This window comes from Lutra lutra, chromosome 9, assembly GCF_902655055.1.
Source record: "Lutra lutra chromosome 9, mLutLut1.2, whole genome shotgun sequence".
Taxonomy (NCBI): domain Eukaryota; kingdom Metazoa; phylum Chordata; class Mammalia; order Carnivora; family Mustelidae; genus Lutra; species Lutra lutra.
The window spans coordinates 98,924,662-98,952,336 of NC_062286.1; the positions used below are offsets into that span (position 1 = coordinate 98,924,662).

A 27,675-nucleotide genomic window follows, 5' to 3' on the forward strand; every position below is an offset into this window, starting at 1 on the left:
TGAGCCACCCAGGCGCCCCCTTATTTTAATTTTTTAAAGGAGGACAGTTTCATGTGTTACTAATGCAATCAAGATTTTTTAAATGTCCAATCATAAAAGTGAAAAAGTCTATCTCCAAAATACTACAAAATAGCCATTCTTGTATATTACTAGCATATCATGGATGATTTCAAAAAGCCTGCCGAATGAATTTAAGTCGTGCAATTTTAAGAAGGGGAAAGACTAGAGGTTCAAGTTAAATCATTCATTCAACTAAACTTCAATGGAGAACAATGAGCAGCAAGCACTCTGAGATACTCAAAAGTAAATAATGAATAAGATGTAGCCCCTCTTATTCTACGCTCACAAGTGATCAGAGTACACACACACACACACACACACACACACACATCCCTATCTCACAGTGTGAAAGGTGCTAAAGCAGACATATGAACAAAGCACAGTGAGTGCTCGTTTATTCATTCATTCATTTAAAAATTTATATTTCACACCTACCATCTGTTAGACATTAACATTCTAGGGATTTCAGCAATGAATAAGATGATCTTGCACTACAAAAGCAAGTGAGTAAATGAATAAGAAAATACTAAGTTATGATAAATGGCATATAGAAAATATCCCAGGATCTGGGGCACCTGTGTGGTTCAGTGGGTTAAGCCTCTGCCTTCAGCTCAGGTCATTATCTCCAGGTCCTGGGATTGAGCCTTGCATCAGGCTCCCTGCTCGGTGGGGAGCCTGCTTCCCCCTCTCTCTCTCTGCCTGCCTCTCTGCCTACTTGTGATCTCTGTCAAATAAATAAATAAAAATCTAAAAAAAAAAAAAAAAGAGAGAAAAGAAAAGAAAGTATCCCAGGATCTGCTTTAGATTGAGTGGTTGAAGTCTTTCCAAACATTTAGTTTGAGACCTGAAGGCTAAGAAGTAACCTTGAGACAATAAAAGAGAATGGAAATAATGAGCAGACAACTCTTACTAGGAGTTCTGCTGAAGAGTGAAGACATCCTTATTTCTTGGTATGTTTTCCTTCCTTGGTTTTTCTCTGGACCTGTGGTCTTTGCAATTGTGTTACTTTGCTGGGGCTGCTGTCACAAATTACCACTCACTTGGTGGCTTAATGATAGAAGTGTATTCTCTCATGGTTCAGGAAGCCAGAGTCCAAAATCAGTAACCCTGAGCAGAAATCAAGGTGTTGGCAGGGACACACTACTTCCAGAAGCTCTAGGAAAGAGGCTGTTTCTCTCTCTTCCAGCTTATGGTAACTGCCAGCAGTCCTTGCCAGATGGCCATCACTCCAACCTCTTAGTGGTTACAGCCTCCTCCTGTCTGCATTACCTTCCTCTGTCTCTCTCTCATAAGGACACTTTTGATGGCATGTAAGGTCCCTTTGATAACCCAGGATAATCTCATCTAGAGATCCTTTATCACACCTACAAATACCCTTTTTTCCAGAACTAAGGTAATATTTATAGGTTCCAGGGATTAGAATGTGGACCTCTTTTGGGAGGTAATGTTTCAGTCTACCTCAAAAGGCACCTGTCCCTGAAGGAGTGCTGTGTATCCATTCAAATGCTTATTAGGAAGATAAAACTCAACTCATCCAAATACACAGCATCTCCCCATATAATTCATTCACTCTTATTTTTCCCACTTTGCAAAATGGTTCTACTATCCCCCTCATTTTTGCAGTCATCCTTGATTTTTCCCTTTTCCATAAACCTCCTTTTCTCTATATGCAGTAAAACACGAAATTCCATTAATTCTCCAAAATATCTCTCAGATTCATCCATAATCTTTTTTTTTATTAAATTTTATTTTTTATAAACATATATTTTTATCCCCAGGGGTACAGGTCTGCGAATCGCCAGGTTTACACACTTCACAGCACTCACCATAGCACATACCCTCCCCAATGTCCATAATCCCACCCTCCCTCCCAACCTCCCTCCCCGCATCAACCCTCAGTTTGTTTTGTGAGATTAAGAGTCACTTATGGTTTGTCTCCCTCCCAATCCCATCTTGTTTCATTTACTCTTCTCCTACCCCCTTAACCCCCCATGTTGCATCTCCTCTCCCTCATATCAGGGAGATCATATGATAGTTGTCTTTCTCCGATTGACTTATTTCGCTAAGCATGATACCCTCTAGTTCCATCCACGTCGTCGCAAATGGCAAGATTTCATTTCTTTTGATGGCTGCATAGTATTCCATTGTGTATATATACCACATCTTCTTTATCCATTCATCTGTTGATGGACATCTAGGTTCTTTCCATAGTTTGGCTATTGTAGACATTGCTGCTATAAACATTCGGGTGCACGTGCCCCTTCGGATCACTACGTTTGTATCTTTAGGGTAAATACCCAGTAGTGCAATTGCTGGGTCATAGGGTAGTTCTATTTTCAACATTTTGAGGAACCTCCATGCTGTTTTCCAGAGTGGTTGCACCAGCTTGCATTCCCACAAACAGTGTAGGAGGGTTCCCCTTTCTCCGCATCCTCGCCAGCATCTGTCATTTTCTGACTTGTTAATTTTAGCCATTCTGACTGGTGTGAGGTGATATCTCATGGTGGTTTTGATTTGTATTTCCCTGATGCCGAGTGATGTGGAGCACTTTTTCATGTGTCTGTTGGCCATCTGGAACTCTTCAAAGTGTAGGGATAGAGGGCACATACCTCAATATTATCAAAGCCATCTATGAAAAACCCACCGCAAATATCATTCTCAATGGAGAAAAACTAAAAGCTTTTCCGCTAAGGTCAGGAACACGACAGGGATGTCCGTTATCACCACTGCTATTCAACATAGTACTAGAAGTCCTAGCCTCAGCAATCAGACAACAAAAGGAAATTAAAGGCATCCAAATCGGCAAAGAAGAAGTCAAACTATCACTCTTCGCAGATGATATGATACTCTATGTGGAAAACCCAAAAGACTCCACTCCAAAACTGCTAGAACTTGTACAGGAATTCAGTCAAGTGTCAGGATATAAAATCAATGCACAGAAATCAGTTGCATTTCTCTACACCAACAAGACAGAAGAAAGAGAAATTAAGGAGTCCATCCCATTTACAATTGCACCCAAAACTATAAGATACCTAGGAATAAACCTAACCAAAGAGACTAAGAATCTATACACAGAAAACTATAAAGTACTCAGGAAAGAAATTGAGGAAGACACAAAGAAATGGAAAAAATGTTCCATGCTCCTGGATTGGAAGAATAAATATTGTGAAAATGTCTATGCTACCTAAAGCAATCTACACATTTAATGCAATTCCTATCAAAGTACCATCCATTTTTTTCAAAGAAATGGAACAAATAATCCTAAAATTTATACGGAACCAGAAAAGACCTCGAATAGCCAAAGGCATATTGAAAAAGAAAGCCAAAGTTGGTGGCATCACAATTCCGGACTTCAAGCTCTATTACAAAGCTGTCATCATCAAGACAGCATGGTACTGGCACAAAACAGACACATAGATCCATGGAACAGAATAGAGAGCCCAGAAATTGACCCTCAACTCTATGGTCAACTCATCTTCGACAAAGCAGGAAAGAATGTCCAATGGAAAAAAGACAGCCTCTTCAATAAATGGTGTTGGGAAAATTGGACAGCCACATGCAGAAAAATGAAATTGGATCATTTCCTTACACCACACACGAAAATAGGCTCAAAATGGATGAAGGATCTCAATGTGAGAAAGGAATCCATCAAAATCCTTGAGGAGAACACAGGCAGCAACCTCTTCGACGTCAGCCGCAGCAACATCTTCCTAGGAACATCACCAAAGGCAAGGGAAGCAAGGGCAAAAATGAACTATTGGGATTTTATCAAGATCAAAAGCTTTTGCACAGCAAAGGAAACAGTTAATAAAACCAAAAGGCAACTGACAGAATGGGAGAAGATATTTGCAAATGACATATCAGATAAAGGGCTAGTGTCCAAAATCTATAAAGAACTTAGCAAACTCAACACCCAAAGAACAAATAATCCAATCAAGAAATGGGCAGAGGACATGAACAGACATTTCTGCATAATCTCTTTTTTTGATTCAGTCCCTCCTCACCTCTTTCCTGGACACTGTAGTGGCCATTGGAAAGTCTTCCTGTGAACTAGAAGTTGATCATGCCTCCCTTTCTAATTAAAGATTCCCAATAGAACACCATCTATTATGTTGTGAATAGATTAATCTAAACTATTTTGCAAGGCATGAAATCTTGATTATATCACCTCAATCTCCTGTCCTGCTTCATCTCTTGTCAATCCCTCACTTCATGCTCTAGCAACCCTGAACTTGTACTTTCCTTTAATAAGCGATGGTTTCTAATACCTCCTTATTTTGCACATTTTGTTCCCTCTGTTAGGAAAATCTTTCTGCTTATTCACCTAGAAAGACCCAATTTGTTTTTGAAGTTTTGACTCAAAAGCTTTTTTTCCTGTGAATTCTTGGCTGATGCTCTCAAGATGACTTATGTATAATTCTGCTGTGGTCCCACCACAATTTTCTAGCCTTCAAAACACTTCTCTTATTGTAAATTAATTTGTCTTGCTTATTTATACTGCCATTTGGCAGTACTAGACTCACCAGTACTAGACTAGACTCCTAAAATCTGGTATATGGGAAGTATTCAGTATTTACTGAATGGCAGAATGAACAGCAAGAGGCTGATGATAAAGTTCACAATGATACAAAGGAAAACACTAGGCAGGCTGCATGAAAGGAGGATAAAGGGCTTTTTTCTTGTTTTTCAAGGAAACTCCTCCCCACTTGATTGCAGTGCAGACTCCAAGCTATACAGTATGATCAACTTGAGCTTCGTGCCCTGGTAATTCCCATATCACTGTTTTGAGAGGAGACTATAGGTTTTAGCCTTCTCCAGGCTAAATTGGAGTTTGTGTCTCCAATTAGACAGGAGAAAGGCCATGATAAAAATCATCAGCATTATCCCTTTTTTTGTGTGAACAAGAGTTGAATTGATGATGCTGATTTTTCACGCTCCCTGGATGTAGGCCCTTTGCTATGTAGTATCCTATCTTTCTGATACTGGGCTCAGCCATGTGACCTCCTTTAGATAAACAACATATGTTAGTTCAAAGCCTAGACCTCAAGAGGCCATGTGTGTTTCTATTTGGTCTCCTGCACCTTTGTGGTCACCATAAGAACATGCCTAATCTAGCCTACTAAAAGGATGAGAGGCACATGGAGCAGAGTCAGGGCTAGGCTAAATCAGCCAAAAGGCAACCGACCCCAAGACATGTGAGAAGACCCAGCTAAGATCAGGAGAGCTGCCTAACTGAACCCAGCTTTATCAGCAAAACATGCTTATTGTGGCAGTCCACTGTGGTTTTGTGGCTGTTTGCTGGTAGCACTGTTGTGGTAATGGATTACTGATGCAATCACAAAAGATAACAGAGAAAGTCAACCAAATCCTAAGTCTGGTTCTTTAAAAATACTGATTAAATTGACACTGGTGAGATTAATAAAGGAAAAGACACAAACAAATAATGCCAGTAATGAAACATAAAAACATAGGAGACATCTATAAAGTAAGGTGGTAGATATAAACCCATAAGGACATTAAATATGAATGTTCTAATTAAATATTCTAATTAAAGGACAGCAGTTGTCACTCTGGATTAAAACCAACAATTAAACTCTATGCTGTTTATACACCTAAAATATAAGGAAATAGGAAGAATGAAAATAAAAGAATGGAAAAAGGTAAGGTAATCAAATATGAATCAAAGAAAGTAGGTATGGCCATATTAAAATCAGAAAAAGTAGACTTTAAGGCAAAAAAATCACTAAAGATGAAGAGGATACTTCATAACTGATTTTTTTTAAAGTCCAAAGAAGACATAATGATTTAAAAATTATATGCCTAATAACACAGATTCAAAATATATAATGAAAAATGATAGGCTATGAGTAGAAATCAGTATATCCACAATCAAAGCAGGAGATTTTAACACATTTCTCATTAATTGATCAAATAAGTGATGCCGTCAATAAGGATAAAATATTGGACTCCATTATCACATGTGACTAATTTATGAAAAACCCTGCACCTAAGAACTATAGGATATATACTCTTTTCATGGACTCAAGGAATGTTTTCAAAACTTGACCATATGTTCGACAAAGTTTAAAGGATTAAAATCACACAGGTTAGGTTCTCTAACTTCAATGCAATTAAGCTAACATGCAGTAATAAAAAGATAACTGGAACATCTCAAATAGATAAAGAAAAGGTGCCATACACACACACACACACACACACACACACACACACACACACCGGAATATTATTCAACCTTGAAAAAGAAGGAAATCTTGTAATATGTAACAATATGGATAAACCTAGAACACATTTTCCTAAATGAAATAAGGCAGTCACTCAAGGACAAATACTATGTGACTGTACTTATAGGAGGTATCTACAATAGTCACTCATAGAAGCACAGAGCAGAATGGTGGTAGCTCAGAGCTGGGAGAAGGAGATCATGGGGAGCTGCTATCCAACAGGTATAAAGTTTCAGTTCTACAAAATGAATACGTGTTAGACATCTGCTGAACAATACTGTGCCTGTAGTTAACAAAACTGTATGGTATACTTAAAAAACTTAAGAAGGCAGTTCTCATGTTAAGTGTTCTTACCACAATAAAATTAAATGGAAAGATAAAAGATATCCCCACATGCTTGAGAATAAATAATTCTCTTAAACAACTTGGCCAGAGAGTAAAATAAAGTGAAATTTCAAAAATATTGATAATGAATACAGTACATAACTTGTGAGCTGCAGCTAAATCCAAGCAGAGAAGAATGTTTATAATTTAAACACTCACATAAGAAAAGAAAAGAAAAAAAACCCTGAAACTCAATGAGTTAAGGCTCCATCTTAAGAGAGAGGAAAAGAAACATCAAAATAAGACCAAAAATAAAAAGGAAGAAATGAAGAAAAGAGCAGAAATAAAATAAGTAACAAACACAAAATAGGGAGGACCAAACAAGCTAATAATTTGTTCTTTGGAAAGACTAATAAAATTGACAAACCACTAGCAAGACTGTTTGAGACAGGAGAACACATAATCAAGGTCAGAAATTTTGAAAAAGGCAGTGTCACTACAGAGCTTATGAATAGTAAAAGTGTAATAGGAAAAAAAAATGAGGAATGGCTTCAGTGTTATCCTACTGTATTTGAAAATGTAAAAGAAATGTACAAGTTCTGATAAAAAAAAATTACAAACTACCAAACAGACAAAGAAGTTCTACAACAATTCAAAAAATTGAAACTGCAATAAAAAAAAAACCTTCCCCCCAAAAGCCCACCAGGTTTAGACAGCTTCCCTGGCAAATCCTATAAAACATTTAAAGAATAAATACCTCTAGCCTTGCATAAACTTCCAAAAATAGAAGAAGGAAGAATACTCCTCAAATTGTTTTATGAGGTCAAGAGAGTCTCATTTTCAAAGTCTGGCAAGGACATCTCATGAACTGAAAGTTACAGACCACTCTCACTCATGAAACATAGCTGCAAAAATCCTCAATAAAACATTAGCAAAGAATCCAGCACTTTGTAAAAAGAATAAGAAGTCTATTACTAACAAAATAGTTAACATAAAAAATTAATCAATTAATTTACCCCATTAACCAGAATGAAGAATCATATGATCAACTCAGCAAATATAGAAAAAAAGTATTTTATAGAATTCAGTTCAATTAAAAAAACAACAGCAACCATTCTTGATAAATTTCTTAGCAAACCATAAATACAGAAACTTTCTTAATCTGATAATGAGTATTCACAAAGCCATCCTTAATGGTAATGTATTCAGAGCTTTCCATTTCATATCAAGAACAACAAAAGGATGCCTGCTAATACCATTTCTATTCAAGGTATTAATCAGTGCCTGAAAAAGAAATAAAAAGAATAAGGATTGGAAAATAAGAACTAAAAACTTATTTATACAAAAAGAAAAATCCAAAAGAATCTGCAGATAAATTCACAGAATTAATAAATCAGTGTAGAAAGATTGTTGGATATAAAGTCAATATCCAAAACAAACTGCATTTCTATGTAATAGCAATGAACAATTTGAAAACAAAAAATTTAAAGATAAAATTTCCAAAAGTGTGAAAATATTAAATATGTAGGAATGAATCTAACAACAGATGTGAAAAGCATATGTTGCAGAAAGTATAAAACCTTGTGAAAAGAGGATAGAAATAAATTGAGGAATATACTATGTTCATAGATTAGTTATCTTATTACATTGTAAAGATGTCAAATCCCCCCCCACACACACACACACCGATCTATAGGTTCAAAGCAATCTCATTCAAGATCTCAAATTATTATTTTGGGGGTGCCTGGGTGGCTCAATCAGCTAAGTGTCTCCTTAGGCTCAGGTCATGATCCCAGGGTCCTGGGATGGAGCCCTGTATCACATTAGGCTCCCTGCTCCGTGAGAAGCATGCTTCCCCCTCTCCCTCTGCCTCTGCCGGCTACTCCCCCTGCTTGTGTTTTTTCTCTCTGTCAAATAAATTGTTTTTAAAAATCTTTAAAATTATTATTCTTGAGCTGACTTGCAAGTTTATGTGAGAAATCAGATAAACTGGGTTTTTAAAATTTTTTAAAAGATTTTATTTTTTGGATAATCCCTACACCCAACATGGGACTCAAACTCACAACCCCAAGATCAAGAGATTCACCTTCCACAGACTGAGCCAGCCAGGTGCCCCATGGATAAACTGGTTTTAAAATGTCTTAAGGCAAGTTTGTTTGTTTGTTATAACTATGTTACTTCCTGTAGTTACTTTTGAGTTATTTGTGGTTACTTTGCTTAAATAGGTAATTAAGTATTTTTTAAAGATCTTATTTATTTATTTATTTATTTATTTATTTATTTATTTATTTGAGAGAGAGCAAGAGAGAACACAAACCAGAGGTTGCAGGGAGAGGGAGAAACAGATTTCCCACTGAGGAGGGAGTCTGACTTAGGGCTCACTCCCAGGACTGTGGGATCAGGACTTGAGCACAATGCTGACACTTAACCAACTGACCCAAGGTATCCCAGTAATTCAGTATTTTTTCACAGCAACCTGTGATCCTATAAAATCAGGAGTTCAAACCTCTTAAGATATTTGACAACTTTTGGCATTAAGCCTTCCCAAAATCGGATCTTGAGTAAAATCTTGATCCTTAACTGACTTCCCAGAGGGTTCCTGGAAAATCTCAAGGGACTTGTTCTTTTCCTTGCAAAGTGAGAGATATCAAAAATTAGATACATTGAATAGCATAATAATAAAAAGCGCTATCAAATAAGAAGAGATGTCTAACTTTCCTTAGGTTATATTTGTGTGGGTAAATGTTATTAGCATAAATATTTCTGGGATTATATGACGGTACTAGAAATTTATCAATGTCCTCACTGTCCCTAGTTAGAGGTGACAGTAGTGCCCACTAGGGTGAAGCCTATTTTGGCTACAAGCAGAGTCAAGAACAATTTCCCTGCAATGGACCACACAGCAACCAGTATTGGAGGCTAGACACAGACGCTTCACACAGGGACTGACTCACTGGGACACCGAGATCATTACCTACCCCTGGAGACATCTGTGGCAGCAGCAAGTGCCTGTGCTGGGATGCTGGGCAGAGCAAAGCTGAAATTCCATGAGAGGGCTAAAATAGCATCAGCAAAAGCTGCTAATTCCAAATGTGAATTAGGGCAGAATCAATATAGAGATCAGGAATGGCGAAATTATAATAGGTCTCTGTACCAGCTAGAAAAAGCTAAAACAATCTTAATTCTTCACCTACAAGAGCCACTTCAATCAATTGATCAAAGCGACCACACACCATTAGTAATGGGACAGACCAAAAGTCTGTAATATCAGTGAGAACCCAGTCGCTTCTGTGATAGTCTTCCCAGGTGTACACAACTTGAATTTCATCGGGATTCAGCACAACTTGAATTTCATCGGGATAGCAGACACACACAGATTCAAGTACCATCTACAGAAGCAGGGGCCTATTCATCTTCAAAAGTATTTAGGGCATCATATTAGAGGTAACTCAGAGGAACAGTTCCAAAATGAAAGATAACAGAGCAACTCAGTGTAGTTTGTCATTCTGGACTGGATTTTTCTGCCAAGAAGGATGACGTTACTGGGACAAATGCGGGAACTTGAGTAAGGTTTGTGGACTGTGGATTAGTTGGGAGTAACATGTTCAAGTTAATTCTTTGATCTTGATGGATGTTTGGGGCTGTAAAGGAGACTGTCCCTCTGTAGGAAACACACACTGAAGTATTCACAAATGACTAAGCAGGATGTCAGCATCTTATTTTCAGATGGTTTAGAAGAAAAAAAGTATGGGCAACTTTTATGTAAATTTAAGATTGTTTTCACATTTTAAAAAATGGAGGAAATAAAAGCACTGCCCTTGACTTATTTCTGTGACTCAGTTAATTTTGTCATTTTAATTCCTTCTCTCCCAGGGCTCTTCATAGCATGTGTTTCTTAGGCGGTTTAATTCAGATTTCAATTCATTTTGCATTGATTTTTTTTCACATGAGATTATATCATTTCCCTTCACTCTTTGTAACCTTTTAAAAGGCTGCTGTACAGCCTTCCTGTGGCTACCCACAAGTTTAGCCATCCCTCTCCTGTGGGAGATTTGGGGTTTTACAAACTTATTTGCTTATTTATTTGGATATTTGTTTATCCATTTTTAGTATTCTGATTAAGCTTAGTAAATAGTCCTGAATGTGTATCTCTTTACAGACTGAGGATTCTTTCCTCAGACTTGCTACAGCTGAAATCAAAGAACAGAAACCATTTCTTTCTTTTTTTTTTTAAAGATTTTATTTATTTATTTGACAGAGAGAGAGGGAGAGAGAGATCACAAGTAGGCAGAGAGGCAGGCAGAGAGAGAGAAGGAAGCAGGCTCCTCACTGAGCAGAGAGCCTGATGTGGGACTCGATCCCAGAACCCTGAGATCATGACCTGAGCCGAAGGCAGAGGCTTAACCCACTGAGCCACCCAGGTGCCCCCAGAAACCATTTCTACCCTGTATTCCAGAGTATTCTATCAGCCAAGCTTTCTATCCGTCAGAAATCTGAAGTGCTAGATGACAAGCTCCTTGCCCCGGAGGAAGTATCTTAATTATAATACATACTTATAACTTAGCATGCAAAAAAGGGGGAGAAAAAGATCTCTGGTTTTTATGTGCATTTCAGTTTTAGGAAAGCTGAATATTTCCTCACGCCTATGATAAATTTTTTTTTCATAGTTTGCTTTGTGATTTGTTTATGTTTCTCTTTTCTCTAAACTATTTCAAGATTGAAATCAAAAGTCTTTTTCCACATGGAGTTAGACATATATAAATAGAAACTGAAAACCAAGTAAATATATGTTATTTATAACTTAATAATTATATTAATTATATATAATATAGAATATTGTGTGTGTGTGTGTATATATATATACACATACACACATATACATTTACACTCATGCCTGGGGTGCCCCATCAGCAAACTGAAACTTATATAATCTTCTTGTCCCTAAAGTGTTCCACTTGACCAAAAAGGAAGTATATCCAGTAAGTCAGTCCCCAAAAGCCAAACCAACTCTGGGTTTTCTTACCCCAAACAAGGCTGTGTGGTCCATCCCAGCCCATCAGATATATTTTGTTTTTCTTTTTCCTTGTTCTTTATTCTTTATTCTATAAAAGCTACTGCCCCATTTTATAGTTCTCCGAAAGAATATGATCCACCTCATGAAGTGTTAAATAAACTTTTATTTAATAATTTTTAATAGTATGCATGTGTACATATATATGTCTGGCAAATATACATAAAGGCAATCTTAGCCTGAGCCCCTCTTCCCCTAGGATCCTGTAAGTCTACTTTAGCATATAAAAGTTCCTTTAGGAATTTCATTTATCTCTAAGCCCCCCACAAGATACATGTTGGCAATCATCCCCCAAGCATACGGCCCACCGATAAACATCTCATGATTAAGGTCTTAATGATTAAGGTCTCATGATCAAGGTTTTATTAGACAGTAATAAATGACCTTTTCCCAACAATAGCTAACTCCCCTCAAGGTCCTAAGACCTTGTTTTCCAAAATTCCTCAGGGCCTTTCACTATCCCTAAACCCCCTCCCAACTTGTAGGTATATAACCACCACCCCTCATGACCCCACTGCAGCTCTTTCTACCGACGGGTCCTGTCCTCATGCTTTAATTAAATTACCTTTTTGCATCAAAGACGTCTCAAGAATTCTTTCTTGGCCGTAGGCTTCAAACCCTAAGGTCTTTCCTACATCACATGTACATACACACTGGAGATAAACACACACACACACATAACTTACTCTAATAATTTTTAAATCTTCTTATATGAAGTGATGCTTTCTTAGAAAAATCTAATCTCCTAAAGCTGATTCAAAAATAAATAAATAAATAGAAAATCTGAATATATTCATAACTTGGAGCGGGGAAGGGAACGTTGTCAAAAACAAACCTGAAGCCAGAGCCAGCTTCCAAGGTGACTGTCCCAGGTCTTCCACTGAGCTAGTTATGCTTGAAGACTGAAAATACCAAAAGCCAGAGCACTAAGCAGTGGAGAAAGGTTTGCAACCCAGTAGCAAAATAACTGGCTTCATGTTGGGCTTAGAATTAGTACATTTTCCTTTGTTTGTTGTCATCTGCAAAGACTGTGATTTTTAGTAATTGCTTCCTAGCTGCTTTGCTTAGATTAAATTTGGTCCATGATACTTTAAGAGTTGTCAAAAACCCTGTGTAAACAGACACAGAGCTCACACTGACCCCGGTGCAAATGGGTGCAGCCCACCGGCAGCCGATTTAATCAAGGGGGAATTCAGAGTATTCACCACAAGCAATTGATTTTCAAGAGAAAAGTCAGCAGGATCAAACAGCCTGTTGGGATGAAAATCCCCCTGAATCACCCCTATCACCGTGTTTTCTAGCAACTAACTCCTGACTCCATATAGAGTAATAGCCAAATTACTATAATTATCCTGCAACACAAGTGGCATATCAACATTATTTTAAACGTGGATTTTTTGCATAATCTTTCATTATTATCATTCATCCTCCCATTTGGAAATGGCAAACAACAACAAACTGTGATCTACCCCCCAAAGAAGAAAGGTCACCAAAGAGAACAAATGAAAGGGCTATTTACATGTGAATATACTAAGAGAGATGTGTTTTACAGGCAAATACACTCTCGAAATTCATTAAATGCCTTCTCCCCTGCATCATAAATATGGGCAAAACAGACATCACCTACTGAGAAAATAATCCCAGCACATAATGAGCATAACGAACATAAATAAAGACACTTTTCTTTCAAAGACCTCGGGGCCCTATATAAAAATGTGTTTGTATTTCTACCATGGTGAAATGAATGGTAGCAAGCACACCAGTCATAACACAAGTCCTTCCTAGTGTTGAACAGTAGAATATGAATATGGTCCCCAGTCACCTTGCTCTCTGCAAAATAACATTCTTACCTGGGTGCCATCATTTGTCGCTGCTGTTTTTAAAAGCATTCGAAAGGACGCAGAAATCAGTAATTGAATTAAGATGGAAAAATCAGCAAGAGATTTTGTTAAATACAGCTGATCCTTGAACAGGGGTGTGAACTGTGCGGGTCTAGGTACACACGGATTTTTAAAATATGTATATAAATATGGTACAGTGCTGTAAATGTATTTTCTCTTCCTTACAATTTTAATAATACTTTCTTTTCTCTAGCTTACTTCACTGTACGAATATAGTAGATAATATATACAACATACAAAATATGTATTAATTGACTATGTTATCTGGAAGACTTCTGGTCAATAGTAGTCTATTAGGAGCTAAGTTTTTGGAGAGTCAAAAGTTTTCCCAGGGGTTGGGCGATTCGGGTGGGGAGAGGGCACACAGACACCCTAACCACCATGTTGTTGAAGGATCAACTGACATTAAAAGGCTCACCAAGACTTTTGAGGCAGTGTCCCTGACAACAAAACTGGGTTTCAAGTCTCATCATCTTCCTGGTAGGTTACCAGTCCAAAGGCTCCACCTTAAAAACCCCTGTAAGAGTTCATGCTGTCAACCCTGGAGATAATCACACAAGCTGGGCATAGGTCTGGTATTATATAATTGTTTTATCAACAATTTCTAGCAAAGCATCAGAACTCACACGGTTAATTCTAGAAAAGCAAAGTTGGCAAGAGTGGCTAAAGCTTTGAAAGAATGCAATTTTGTTACCTTCATATACCAAAAACAAATTTAGTGGCTACAAAAAGACAACATTCAGATTGTGATAAATATGAGTTGGTGTCTCAGGCTTTGTATGAGCATCACGTAGAGCGGACTTTCTTGCCACTATCTGCATAACTACCATGACCTTGTAATCTTGTCCACAGGGCTCCAGGATATGGTTAACACAGGACCCTAAGTGTTATGGCTGAATCATGTCCCCACAAAATTCATGTATTGAAGTCCTCACCCCCAGCACCTCAAAAAGTGACTATATTTGGAGGTAGTATCTTTTCAAGATTTTATTTATTTATTTGACAAACAGAGATCACAAGTAGGCAGAGAGGCAGGCAGAGAGAGAGGGGGAAGCAGGCTTCCCCCTGAGCAGAGAGCCCAATGCAAGGCTCGATCCCAGGACCCTGAGATCATGACCTGTGCGGAAGGCTGAGGCTTAACCCACTGAGCCACCCAGGCACCCCAGGAGATAGTGTCTTTAAAAAGATAATTCAAGTAAAATGAGGTCATATGAGTGGGCGTCCTCCAATATTACTGGAGTCCTTATAAGAAGATTAGGATACAAACAGGGAAAAAGAGAAGACCATGTGAGAGACACGGGGAAAAGACACAGCATCGATAAGCCAAGAGGAGAGGCCTCAGGAGAAACTGATCTCGCCTACACCTTGATCTTGGACTTTAAGCCTCCAGAACTGTGAGAAAATTAATTTCTATTCTTTAAGCTGGTATTTTGTTAGGGCAGCCCCAGCAAATTAAGTGGGTCACTTAATAACTACAGAATGTACTGGGTGTTAAAATAGTGTTCTGAGAGACATAATACAAATATTTTGGCGAAATACTACTATGCTGTAAACACAAGTGTTTCATCCATATTTGGTACCCATGTTAATAAATAAATAAATAAATAAATTGAAACAGAAGGCAACCCAGGCATATAAAATGGAACCTTAGGAAGAAAAGCTAAAAGGCTTTTTGAGACACAATAAGATTTGATGTAGCTATTGTTCTTTAACTCTGGCGCTGCAAACTGGTTTCAGATGTTTCTTCCTCCTACAGAGAGAATTGGAGGTAAGAAGAAAATGGAAGTCCAAAGAATTTAAATAAGACATAAAGAAACATGTCCTGACGAAAAGTAATTTTTTTAATTTAAATTTTAATTTTAATTTAATTTTAAAATTTAAAAGGCAACATTGTTATGTTTTATATGGATACATTAAGAAAATCACATTTGAAGGGCCTTTTAAATATACAGTAAGGAACACTTTTTCTGAGTGGTTTGGTTACAAAGAGCTACACTGATTCTTCTTTTGAAAGCCCACAACTGTTATATAGAACCAAGTTTCTCCCTGCCAAGGGCACATCAGTACCACAGAGATTCTGCACAGTGGACCCTGAGTACATAATGACATTCACAGATCTGAGCCTGAGACTTCTGCTCCCCAGGTCACACCAGCCGGCATGACAAACAAAAGTTGCTCTTGGCTTTTTTTTTTTAACCAGTAAATGTGGCAATGCCAATACAGCTACAGAAATGCAGGTTGTGCCCTATTTTGCCTTATGCACTACCAAGAAATTTACCAGCTTGATTCTGATTCCAAAGTCTTTAGTGTGATGATGCAGCAGATAAAAGACACAGCGTGATTTTCAAACACTGGGCAGGGCCAGCAGTGGGGCCAACTGGAAAAATAATACCGTTTTGAGCCAATTTATTGTTATTGGAAGAAAATACACATAAACTACCAGGCATATGCAATATCCTAATGTATGTTTACTGAGTTTTCACAGTCTTAGCATCTTAGGGGATCTTAAATATCATTTAGTACAATCTCCCACACAACAAGAAAATCTTTCCTAAGCATCTATGACTCTTTCTTAATGAATCCTTCCAAAATTGGGAGAAACTGCTACTTCTAAACTAGGCTTTTCACTACACACAAAAAAAATAAGTAAATAGACTTTTACTAGAGTTTCTTTATATTGGGACAAAATCTGCCACCTCAGACTTTGTTTCTGTTGGTCCCAATTTAGTCCCAAGGTTTAGTAGATAAAAACTAAAGTTTATGAGTGTGTGCAAAAGGTTATATATGCAAAATGAGTGGCTGAAAAATGGAAGTAAAATGCAAATTGAAGGTGCGTGGTTAAACTTTTCAAATCCAATGAAAACTTGTGATATGGCTGAAATAACAAATAGCTAGTAGGCTGATTAGAATGTGGGTAAGTAGCTAAAGAGGGAGGGCCACTGTATTGGCTTAAGAGTGTTGAGCCTTGACATTAATCTGCTCAGAAGGGTTGAGATTGGTGTGATATTGCAAGTTTCACAACTGGTGGGGAAAGTGTAGACCTTGAGCCAAGGATCTGAGAACAAGTGGTTTATTTGGGAGGTGATTCCAGGAAGCATCAGTAGGGGGGTGAGGAAGAGAGAAAGGGGAGAAAAGGCAGCTAGTAAGCAATGTGTCATTACACAGATTACCACTGGAATAGCTGGAACCCAACCCCATAGAGGGAAGAAGGAACTCTGGGAGACAGTACAAAACTAACGTCACAGAGTTATCCCACCTAAGAAGTGAGGGAGCTGGGGTATTTATACCTGGACTCCTAACAGGTGTGTAAAAATAAATGTTGTCGCAGCTGATGGGAAAAGACTAGACAGGCAGTGTCTAGTCTTGAGTAGACCTTGAGTCAAGGACTCCAGTACAACCATTTATTTGGGAGTTGATTGAGAAAGAGGCATAGGGGGACAAGGACATAAGTCAGGGAAGCAGAGGTTGGTCATGGAGTGTTAATTTCCTGGCCCTTCCAGCCTTCCTCTTACATGGGGCAGAGAGGCCTTCCACAGTTCTGGCAAATCCCACAGACACAGAGGTGAAGATTCCAGCACATGGAAGTTGTCCAGAGGGCGTGCATGCACGCGCGTGTGCACACACACACGCACACGTACACAAAAGCTTGAAGGAAATGGGTGGGCCACTGAGAACTCCTTAAAGTGCTAACTCATTACACAACTTATTGACGTGAAGAAAGCTCATCAAGTATCTGATATAGGAGACACACCATTGGAGTTTACAAAGCCATCCAAGATAAAAAGTCACCTTGCCAAGCAGAGAGGGCTGGGGCTGGGCTCCAGATCTGTCCACCCCTGATGAGCTTGAAAACCTTGCGTGAGCTTGGATGGGTATAAAAGAGAAACAATGTCACCTGTCCTAGTCTCCTGTATCAAGTTATGATGACAAAATGAAATAACATATACAACAATCCTTTGAAAGTAGAAAGTGCTAAACAAAATACAAGGTATAAAGCACAATGATGTATGCTCATTTGAAACAAGAATTTTAGTTCATATTTTAGAGAAATTATATTTTTTTTAACTTGAGACTTTCATCAGAAAAACAATGAACAGTAGATAATAGCACATTTAGAATTTTCTCTGGAGTCTCATTCTTTGTTGTTGTTGAAGGAAGATGGCAGCAAAATGTGTTGATGACTCTTTTCTTAGATATAATAAGCTGTTGATGATTTGTGAATCCATCCCTGAGTTATTTGGAAGCCTATAATAGTGCTCCCTGATGACAATTTCATAATCATCTTGTATCAGTGAACATAAAGCTGGATTTTCAAAAATAAACAAGGCACAGAAGATAACCAGAGCTTTCCTATTTCCTTTACTTCCCATTTTGTCCTAGAAAAGGAATTTTAAGTAAAAATATTAAAGGTGGTAGAGAGAGGTAGGACTTCCTTCAGCTCCCATATCTGGGCTGTAAAGTGTGTGTTTTAAAGTCCAGGGTTCAGCCTCAATTTTGAACTTTGTTCCTCCATTATAGTTTCTAAGATTGGAATTTTCCATTCGTTCTATGTATGGAACATAGTAGTCTCAAGGTCACTCAGAAACACACTGGAAAGAACTTTAACTTTTCAACTTGCTTTTTTATAACCATAGTCACAGGCAGAGATACAAACAAATTTTTTGAGGCCTTACCCTGTGCTTGGCACTGAGCTGAGCACATCACGTAGATTCTAACAGTTAGTCTTCCCAACAACTTTTTGGGTTAGATGCTATTTTCATCTCCATTTTATGCATGAAAAAATTGAGCCATAAAACCTATAGAATGCTGCCTTCAAGAAGAATCTATGCACTCGAAAGTGACAAAGATAACTTATGGTTCAGGATTGTGTCATACTGAAAGGCTCTTTTTTTTTTTAAGATTTTTTAGAAATTTATTTATTTGTTAGAGAGAGAGCACGAGCACAGGCAGGAAGAGTGGTAGGCAGAGGGAGAAGCAGGCTCCCTGCCGAGCAAGGAGCCCTATGTGGGACTCGATCCCATGACCTGAGCCGAAGGCAGCCGCTTAACCAACTGAGCCACCCAGGCATCCCTGAAAGGTTCTTTAGAACACTCCAGTATCTCTTCACTGAGATGCATGGCAAGCCAGCTTTCACTCTTAAAAAATAATGACTTCAAACCTTTCTTTTAGCAAGACTGTGGTCATCAGTACAGAAAGGAAACACCTCTCCATCTGTGGCTCTGTAAGTTCTCTGTAAAAAGTGTGAACATTCAGATGTGTACAGCTATGCACGTGGTTTCGCACTGAGGGCATAAGATAAGCCAGATAGACACCTGCCATTGCTTATACTGACAAGTGCTTTGCCAGTGCCTAGTGTGATCCTCTTCCTATTTTTGAACAATCTTGACATCATCCTTCAGACATGAGAAAGCAGAGCAATTCCAAATGCCCTGATTTTAACCTCAGAAAGCTCAAACAGGTGAAAGGCCAATTGCAAACAAGTAACTATCACTAACAATGATGGTCAACATTTAATGAGCACTAAGTCTGCTCAAGACACAGAGTAAAGGGATGCCTGGGTGGTTCAGTTGGTTAAGCGATGCCTTTTGCTCTGGTCATGATCCCATGGTCCTGGGACTGAGCCCTGCATGCATTGGCTCCCTGCTCAGCAGCGAGCCTGCTTCTCCTTCTCCCTCTGCCCTTCCCCCTTGCTCATGCTCTCTCTCTCTCAAAATAAAGTCTTTAAAAAAAAAAAAAAGACACAGAGTAAAGCCCTTGACATGAGTAATCTCAGTGAAACTTCACAACTCCCTTATGTGGGAGGTATTATTATTATTCCTATTTTACAAAGAGAGAAACCCAGGTTTAGAGAAGTGAATTAACATATCCCAGGTTTAAGATGGAAACACTTTACCTGGAAAGATATCCATAGTGTAGGAAGATCTCATCAAAATACCAAAGTCTGAGATTACCTATTTTTTTTTTTATTATTTCATATGGTTAGAAATAATTTAAAGCAAGTTTAATATGACTATACTGCAGTAGACTTGTACTATATAATTTGTCAAAGACACAAACACAAAAGCATTAATTGGTGGGATTGAAACTTAAAACCATATCAAACTTCTCAAGTTATCGACTTGAAAAAAACACATTCTATTTTGATGTGTGTGTGTGTGTAAAAATGCCAAAATACTATCGATTATTCACAATGACTGTTCTGAGGCAGGAATTCCGAATTTAGGGAACCTTAAGCTGTAGAGCCATCACCTCACACAGTCTACACCTGTGTGCTTTTGGCCCTCTGTGCTCACAGATGGGTGCACCTGATATGATTAACCATGGAAACTATACCTTCAAGGGAATTGGAGAAGGAGACATAAAATAAGCCATCTAGTTCCCCCACTCCTCAAAACGCACAATGGTGTAGAAGGTATGGATGTAACTGCTGATGTGTTCCTGTGATAGCCACTGTACCTTGATTTCCTTTAACGCTCTGCTCTTCCGGTGGCTGCAGAACATCATCGGGGTGTGGGGTACAGAGTCCGTGGAAGGGCCCCAGGTCAAAGCATTCATGCAGGAGTTGCATGTTCACTCTTGAGCACACACTCATGAACCCAACAGCTACACCTTCCACCTGAAACACCCAAAACATCTCATTACTCTATCAGACTCCAAATGAATTCTCATCACGACATTTCCAGGAGCCTACAGCATGTAGGCAGTTGGTAGCTTGGCAGGCACCTTGAGATATTTAAGGTAGAATTTCTACTGTCCAGCACTATGCATAGCACATACAACATGCTCCAAAAAATGTCCAGTGAATGACCTCTGTGAACAATCCTAGAAGTGGATATGTAACTTGGGGAAGTTGCTAGAGTTCTGGAGGGAAAGAACATGTGCCCTCTTTGCCCAGACCTGCCCCATATCCTTTTGATTATCCCACAGTGAGCCCATCCTTCCTGTCCACTTTCTTCCCCTCTAGTATGCACAGTCTTGGTAAGACCAGCCATCATTCCATCCGATTGACCCTGGATTCAGAGATGTTCATGGTCACCTACTCCTTCAGAATGGAACTTTGATTTTCTTGAACTCATTCATTTATTTGATTGGATGGTCTTATGGGGAAAAGATGTGAGCAAAGAGGTTTGGTGGGGATGTTTTTTTTTTTTTTAAGATTTTATTTATTTATTTGACAGAGAGAGATCACAAGTAGACAGAGAGGCAGGCAGAGAGAGAGAGAGGGAGGGAAGCAGGCTCCCTGCTGAGCAGAGAGCCCGATGCGGGACTCGATCCCAGGACTCTGAGATCATGACCTGAGCCGAAGGCAGCAGCTTAACCCACTGAGCCACCCAGGCGCCCCTGGTGGGGATGTTTGAGCGAAGTAAACCCGCAACACTGGTTCACCATGTGGGTATGATTTACAAATACATCACCTCTTAGCATCCGAAGAGATACCTGGCTCTGAACCTCTTACAACAGTCCCATGATTTTAGGCCTCTGATGAAGGATACACAGAGAGGAAGATACGTGGGACAGAGTGATACAATAAGAAATACATGTTTGGTCTTCATCCCTGGTTTCTGGCACAAAGCCCCTAAAACACTTGTAATTTCCTGAGAGGAACATCTTTTGTTTTTCCTAATAAGCTCCTTTTGGTAATACCTATGTTTATGCTGATGAGGTGACTTCTGGAGAATGGGAGCTGATTGTCAGGGAAACCAAATGCGTGATTAATTAGAGGGTCGGATCTTTCAGCACTTCCCCCTGACCTCTGGAGCGGGGGAGGGGTTTGAGATTGACTTCAGTCACCAATGGCCAATGATACAATGAATCATTAATGGAACCATCATAAAAACCCCTCAACAAGAAAAATCAGGAGTTTCTGGGTTGGTGAACACATGGCGATGCTGGGAGGAAACATGCCCAGAGACGACATGGAAGTTCAGGGCCCTTTCCCCTGTACCTTGCTGTATGCATCCCTTCCACGTAGCTGTTCCTGAGTTGTATTCTTTATAATAAACCAGCAACAATAAGTCAAGTGCTTGCCTGAGCTCTGTGAACCATTCTAACAAAGTATCGACCCCAAAGGAGGGGGCTGTGGGAACCTCTGATTCATAGCCATTCAATTAGGAGTACAGGTGACCACCCGAGACTTATGACTGGCACCTGAAGTGGGGGCAGTCTTGGGGGGCCTGAGCCCTTACCCTGAGAGGTCCACATTACCACCAGGGAATGACAGCACTGAATTGCAGGACACCCAGTTGGTTTCTAGGGAGCTGAAAACTTGGTTGGTGTAAGCAAAACCCTACACATTCTGAAGTGTCAGAAGTTGAGAAAACAATTTATCTTGTAACAAGTAATTAGCAGATCTACAACTATTATTGGTAGTGGTACAAAGCAATGAAATTTAACTCTATCATAAACCACAATGACAGATATCTGTGACTGAAATTCTTTATGATGTCCCTTCAATAATTCTGTATGTCATTCTTCCCTGCAAGGAAAGCATTTAAAATTTTAAAAGAGAGCAACAAAGAATGCCTAGTTCTTTAGTTAACTAATCTCCCTGTAGTAATTATTGTGCAATATACATACTTTTATATATAGACCATAACATACATATGTATATGCATATCATCCATATATATATATCAAGTTGCTATGTTGTAAACCTTAAATTTATGCAATGTTATACAATTATATTTCACCAAAATTAGAAGAGAGCAAACTAAATTGTGCATAAATAACTCCTCCTGTGAATTATAACATGGGTTTTAAGCAAATTCTGGTTGATTGATTTGACTGACAGCTCCTGTTAGAAACCAGCATTACTAGGTTATACTCTTCAAGTATTCAGGCTACATTTCTTGAGATGACCATTCTGTACAGGAAGCAGAAGAACTCATCATAGGCATTCTCTAACCCCAAGAGTGCGGCATCATCCCATAAATGTCAGTCAGAGGAAACAGTTAATATTTTAACCTACTGAAGCACAAAAAATACTCAGTTTTTTACATGACACATAGAAAAATTAGGCATTAAAGTATTTGTTCTCAAATGTGTCTTGTAGCTGAAAGTCTTTTGTTTTCAAACATAGGTTTGAAAAATAGCTCTGAGACTCCCTTTGTTTTCTCCCTAATACTGGAATACAAGAGGAATTCTTAAAAATTAATTTTTCCATGCATACCCTTTTCTTTGCAGCCCCCTGCTCCCACCCCACAATGACACTGGCTGTACAAGGCAGGATTTACACAGCTGTTTTATAAAGCCATTGACACTTTAATAAAAGTCCAAAATAAACATTTTAATTTTTTTCCCAAATAACAAGTGATTGTTTGTCTTGTTTGCACTCATGAACAAAGGCTGCGTAGCCACAGTTGTCTGGCTTCTCTGTAATTTTAGGCCCAAGACTCAGCAGACGCTGATTAACCAATCCATCTACCATATGTGCAGAAAGAGACGGCCAGCCTCACTCTCGGCAAGGAAAATTGGCAACCATCTTGGTTCACATGGAGATGTCCTTCTAATCTACAGCCACACTGGCGCAACGAAACTTTGATGGCCCGAAATACCTTTTGCTGGCTTCACAGCAAGCTGCATGCGCATGGTAAGAATGTATTATTTATAAGACCGCTGTTAGTAATGAGCTATTACACTAATGGCTCATTGTGTTTGGAATTTGGTTTCAAATGGCATGGATCACACATTCTGATGAAAATGAGAAAAAACATGTTTTGCCGTTAGGAACAAAGATGCAGCGTTCTCCAATTCTACAACCTGTTATATTCCCATCATTCATCCTGGGTTGTGACACTTCACAAAAGTTCACAATTATGAACTGCAACAGAGCAAGGACATATTGTGAAAATGTCTGTTTTTTCCTCTGAGTTTCTTTCAAATAACTATTCAGAGTTGAGAACCACCATTCTGAAATATGAATTTGTGGGAGTATTCAAATTCATCTTTGTGTATGTGTGTGTTTTCTGGAAAAACAGAGTCGGCAAACTTTCTTTACTTGAATAATCAAAAGGCATTGATTGTTGACTGTTGTCTGACAGAGCTAACTATCCACCACAAAGGTGTCTTCTGTTCTCTTATACTAAGAGCAAAACTGAAAGTTTTGCTTTTTGTTTTTGTTTTTCCTGTGAGGATATATATTAGGATACATTAAGCTCTGGTTGCTAGAAATCCCTACATGCGTGGCCTTGTCTTCACACACAGGTCCATCGAGAGACATGTGTGCTCTGTATCATTTGCGCTTCCTTCTAAAAAGCCCTATAGTCACTCACCCCTTTTGGCTGACCATACTCCACAATGAGGGGGCCTTTATTGTGACCACTGCCAGCTTTGATCCCCTCTGCCTCATGCCAATGGCAGGGCTGAGTTGGCAGGCTCTGCCCACCCGCAGGTCAGTGTGTCTATTCGGACCACTGCTGCCCATGCTGTGGATGATGCCAGAGCAGACGCTCTGCCCATCTGTCTCTAGGAGCCACCCTTGGTCTCCAACCACCCTTCCCCAAAATCTCAGTTTGGAGTAAACACCAGATGTCAAGGTAAGCCAGGATAAAGTTATGAGAAGTAATTTCGGCAGCACAGTGATAACTCAAAACTCCTCCCAAGTAGCTATCAAGCCAAAGAAAGTCTGCACAGTTAAAAACCTTTAACTAGTCAAGAATTTCCTACTTGGCACAGGCATAGGTCCCCAGGCATTCTATGTGGATGGCCTGTAACTACCAGGGGCCAGTGTGGGAAGAGACAGATTTGATGCACTCTGTTCTGTGATCTCTGGTCAGTGTCAGTCACCTGTAAGCACGGTGTGCTGCCCATAAATGCTTCATCAGCAACTGCGGGGAAAACCCTAATTTAGTAATTTGCCAATCTCTGTGGTGTAAATATTCCCATTTTTAAGCCAATTTTAAGCTACCAATGTGATGTTACTGAACAGGGAGTTGGGAAGGAATGCCCAGTAGCCACTATTATATAGTAGACAATAGACATAAATAATCTCAAGGGCAAAGATAATAATAAAATAATTAGGAAGTGATGAATGTTGAGTATTAACTTTGTTTTTTAGTATGACTGTACTGCAAGTTTATATAATTTAATTTTTAATCCAAGGCTGTGTTTAACAACCAGCTTGCAAAGTTCCTGAGGACTGAACATTCTGTGAGGCAGAATGAACTAGTTCCTGCATACCACTGCTTACAGGGCTAGCCAAAGCAAGTCCAGTGGTTGGGAGAAGGGTTCAGGAGGCAGGTGGGAGGGGAGTGATAGCACTGATCTTGTACTCAAAAAGGCTTAAGACACCAGATCCAAAAAAATAACCAAAAAAACAAAAACGACACCAGATATAGTTCAGTAGAAACTGGAGATGTGCTCCCATGTCCTGGACTGGCTTCCTTCCTGTTAAGGGGGTCCCCCTTCTGCCCTTCCATTTAAAGATCAAGGTCCAGGGTCCATGGTCGCTTCTGCACAGAATGGGAAGAGTCTGATGTCCGAGGTAACACGGCATCTCAGAAACTGGGCCAGACTTCATTCGCCTCTTTAGAGACACCAAAGGATCCTTGCAGGGTTGGGACCACAATTTTCAGCCTGCAACTTTCCTCTGATGTTATATACACTGAAAATGTGTAACACTTGACTGGAAAGGAAAATATGAGGAGGTCGTCACTGCAGCTGCTTTTCATAACACTAACACAAGTGATTTGGGTTGAAATGGGCACCTTAAAATGAAAGTATTAAAAGCGTTCTCCAGAGTGACATCAACGTCATGGTGGCATAAAGATGTCCATTGTTGTTGTCCCCAAGCTCAACAGTAAACATCTGGCATCCAGCCATGAACAAAAGAGCCTCTGAAGGAGCTGTGGCTTGCAGCACCATACACCAAGGGACCTGGAAGAGTTTTGACCACTGCGCGTGAGGAAATAGGCAGACACACCTCGATTTTGACTATGAATTGGCTCTAGCCTGTCTTGGCCATGGTCCAGAAGCCCTTGGAGAATATAGACTTAGATAGTCATTTGCAGAGGAAAGAGTCTTTGTAAAAACTATAGTTTCCAGAGAAGTTCCAGGACTCCACCGGAGCAAAAATTATGAGCTTGGATTCACTGAAATGAATAAGAGGAACAGTCTGGCTTTACCCGTCTCACACATCCCCAATGAGGCACAGCTTAGGGGCAAGAAAGATCTTCCTTGGCCCATGATTTATCCAATGGGAAAAAGGGAGAGTGTGTGAGTGTGAGTGAGCACCTAGCTTCCGCAGCTGTGTGGGATTCTTCCAAAGAGGCCCATTTCTCTTTTACTTCAACAAGTACTTAATTGGGAGCTCAATAACAAGGGGCACAGAAAGAGGCTAGGGAGAGCAGCAAATAGTACTCATGGAGGGCAATAAAGGGACCTGGTTCCTAACTGCATTGTGGATTGCATCAGAAGCCTGCCCACAAATGGCTAGGAATATATTGCCCATGAAACCCCTCAACTGGCCCACAAGAACTCCCAGCAACCTGTGTGCCTTACCCACACATCATCCCAGCCTGTGGCCAGCTCCTATGCACACTCCCAACAGCACCACAAGCAGGCTTTAGCAGATGGTTAGTGAGGACTGCAGAAAATCATTCTGTGACCAGAGAGAGAATACAAACTTGAGTAGCTACCTCTGGGGAAATAAAAGAGGCTGTCAGCACTCGGCCTGGTGTTTTGTAAGAGCCAGAGAATGCATATGAGCTTAAGAAGTCTGCCACAAGAGGAAGCAAGAAAAGTGGAGCCAATTTATCCATGGAATGTCTGAAAACTCTTCAGGATCTCTAGCAGGGCTGACAGAGATATGTCTCCTCTGAGTAAAGTAAAGACTGGAGGAAATAACTGCTGCTTCAAATGTGAAGACAGTAATGAAAAACTCCAAGAAACATGAGAAAATCAAGAAAATGATATCACCAAAAGAACACCATAATTTCCTGGTAACCAAACCCAAAGACATTGAGACTTTTAAGTTACCAGATAAAGAATTCAAGATGGCAGGGGCATCTGCTCAGTCAGTTAAGTGACTGACTCTTGACTTTGGCTCAGCTCATGATCTCAGGGTTGTGAGATCAAGCCCCATGTTGGGCTCCATGCTAGGCATGGGGCCTCCTTGGGATTCTCTCTCTCTCTCTCTGCCCCTCCCCCACCATTCATGTTCTCTCTATCTCTCTCAGGAAAAAAGAAAGAAAAGAAAAGAAAGGAAAGGAAAGTAAAAGAAAGGAAAAGAAAAGAAAAGAAAAAGAAGAAAAGAAAAGAAAGGAAAACAAAGACCCAACTATTTGCTGCCTAAAAGAGACTCACTTTAGCTTTAAGGAAACACATAGGCTCAAAGTTAAGAGAAGGAAAAAGATATTCCATGCAAGTGGAAGCCAAAAAAGACTTTAAGCCAAAAATAGAAACAAGAGACAAAGAAGGTAATTATATTAATGATAAATGGGTCAGTTTGTCAAGAAGATATAACAATCATAAATATATATAAACTCAATCTCAGACCACCTAAATATAATAAGCAAATACTAAAAGATATGAAGGGAGAAATAGATAATGCAATAATAGTAAGGGCCTTCAACCCACTTTCAACAATGGATAGAACATCCAAAGCAGAAAATCTACAAGGAAATCTTGGGCTTGAACAGTATTTTAGACCAATGGACCTAACAGACACACATAGAACATGCCATCCAATGGCAGCAGACTATACATTCTTCTCCAGCATACACAGAACTCTCTCCAGGATAGATCATATATTAGGCCACAAAACAAGTCTTAGCAAATTTAAGAAGACTGAAATCATACCAAGTATCTTCTATATGTTCTAAAACAAAAAATCAGTAACAGTAGGGAACCTGGACAATTCACAAATATGTGGAAAGTAAAAAAAAAAAAAAAAGTTCCAAAGAAGAAATTAAAAAAAAATCTTCAAACAAACAGAAATGGAAAGACAAAGTACCAAAACCTATGGGATGTTGAAAATGCAGTTCTACAACTGAACATATGGGACAGGGGAAAAAAAAGGAGAGAAGGAAACAAACCATATGAGACTCTTAATGATAGAGAACAAACTGAGGGTTGATGG

The 27,675-nt window shown here is 39.3% G+C and overlaps 1 protein-coding gene across 3 annotated transcripts in view; it reads right to left on the reverse strand.

The window, feature by feature from the left end:
* CFAP61 (cilia and flagella associated protein 61) overlaps positions 1-27,675 on the reverse strand; it is a 298,721-nt gene that overhangs the window by 225,087 nt on the left and 45,959 nt on the right. For all 3 annotated transcript variants that reach the window (XM_047743846.1, XM_047743844.1, XM_047743845.1), the window contains one exon: positions 20,055-20,214. In XM_047743846.1, the coding sequence (XP_047599802.1) occupies positions 20,055-20,214 (160 nt within the window). The remainder of the gene's footprint in view (positions 1-20,054; positions 20,215-27,675) is intronic.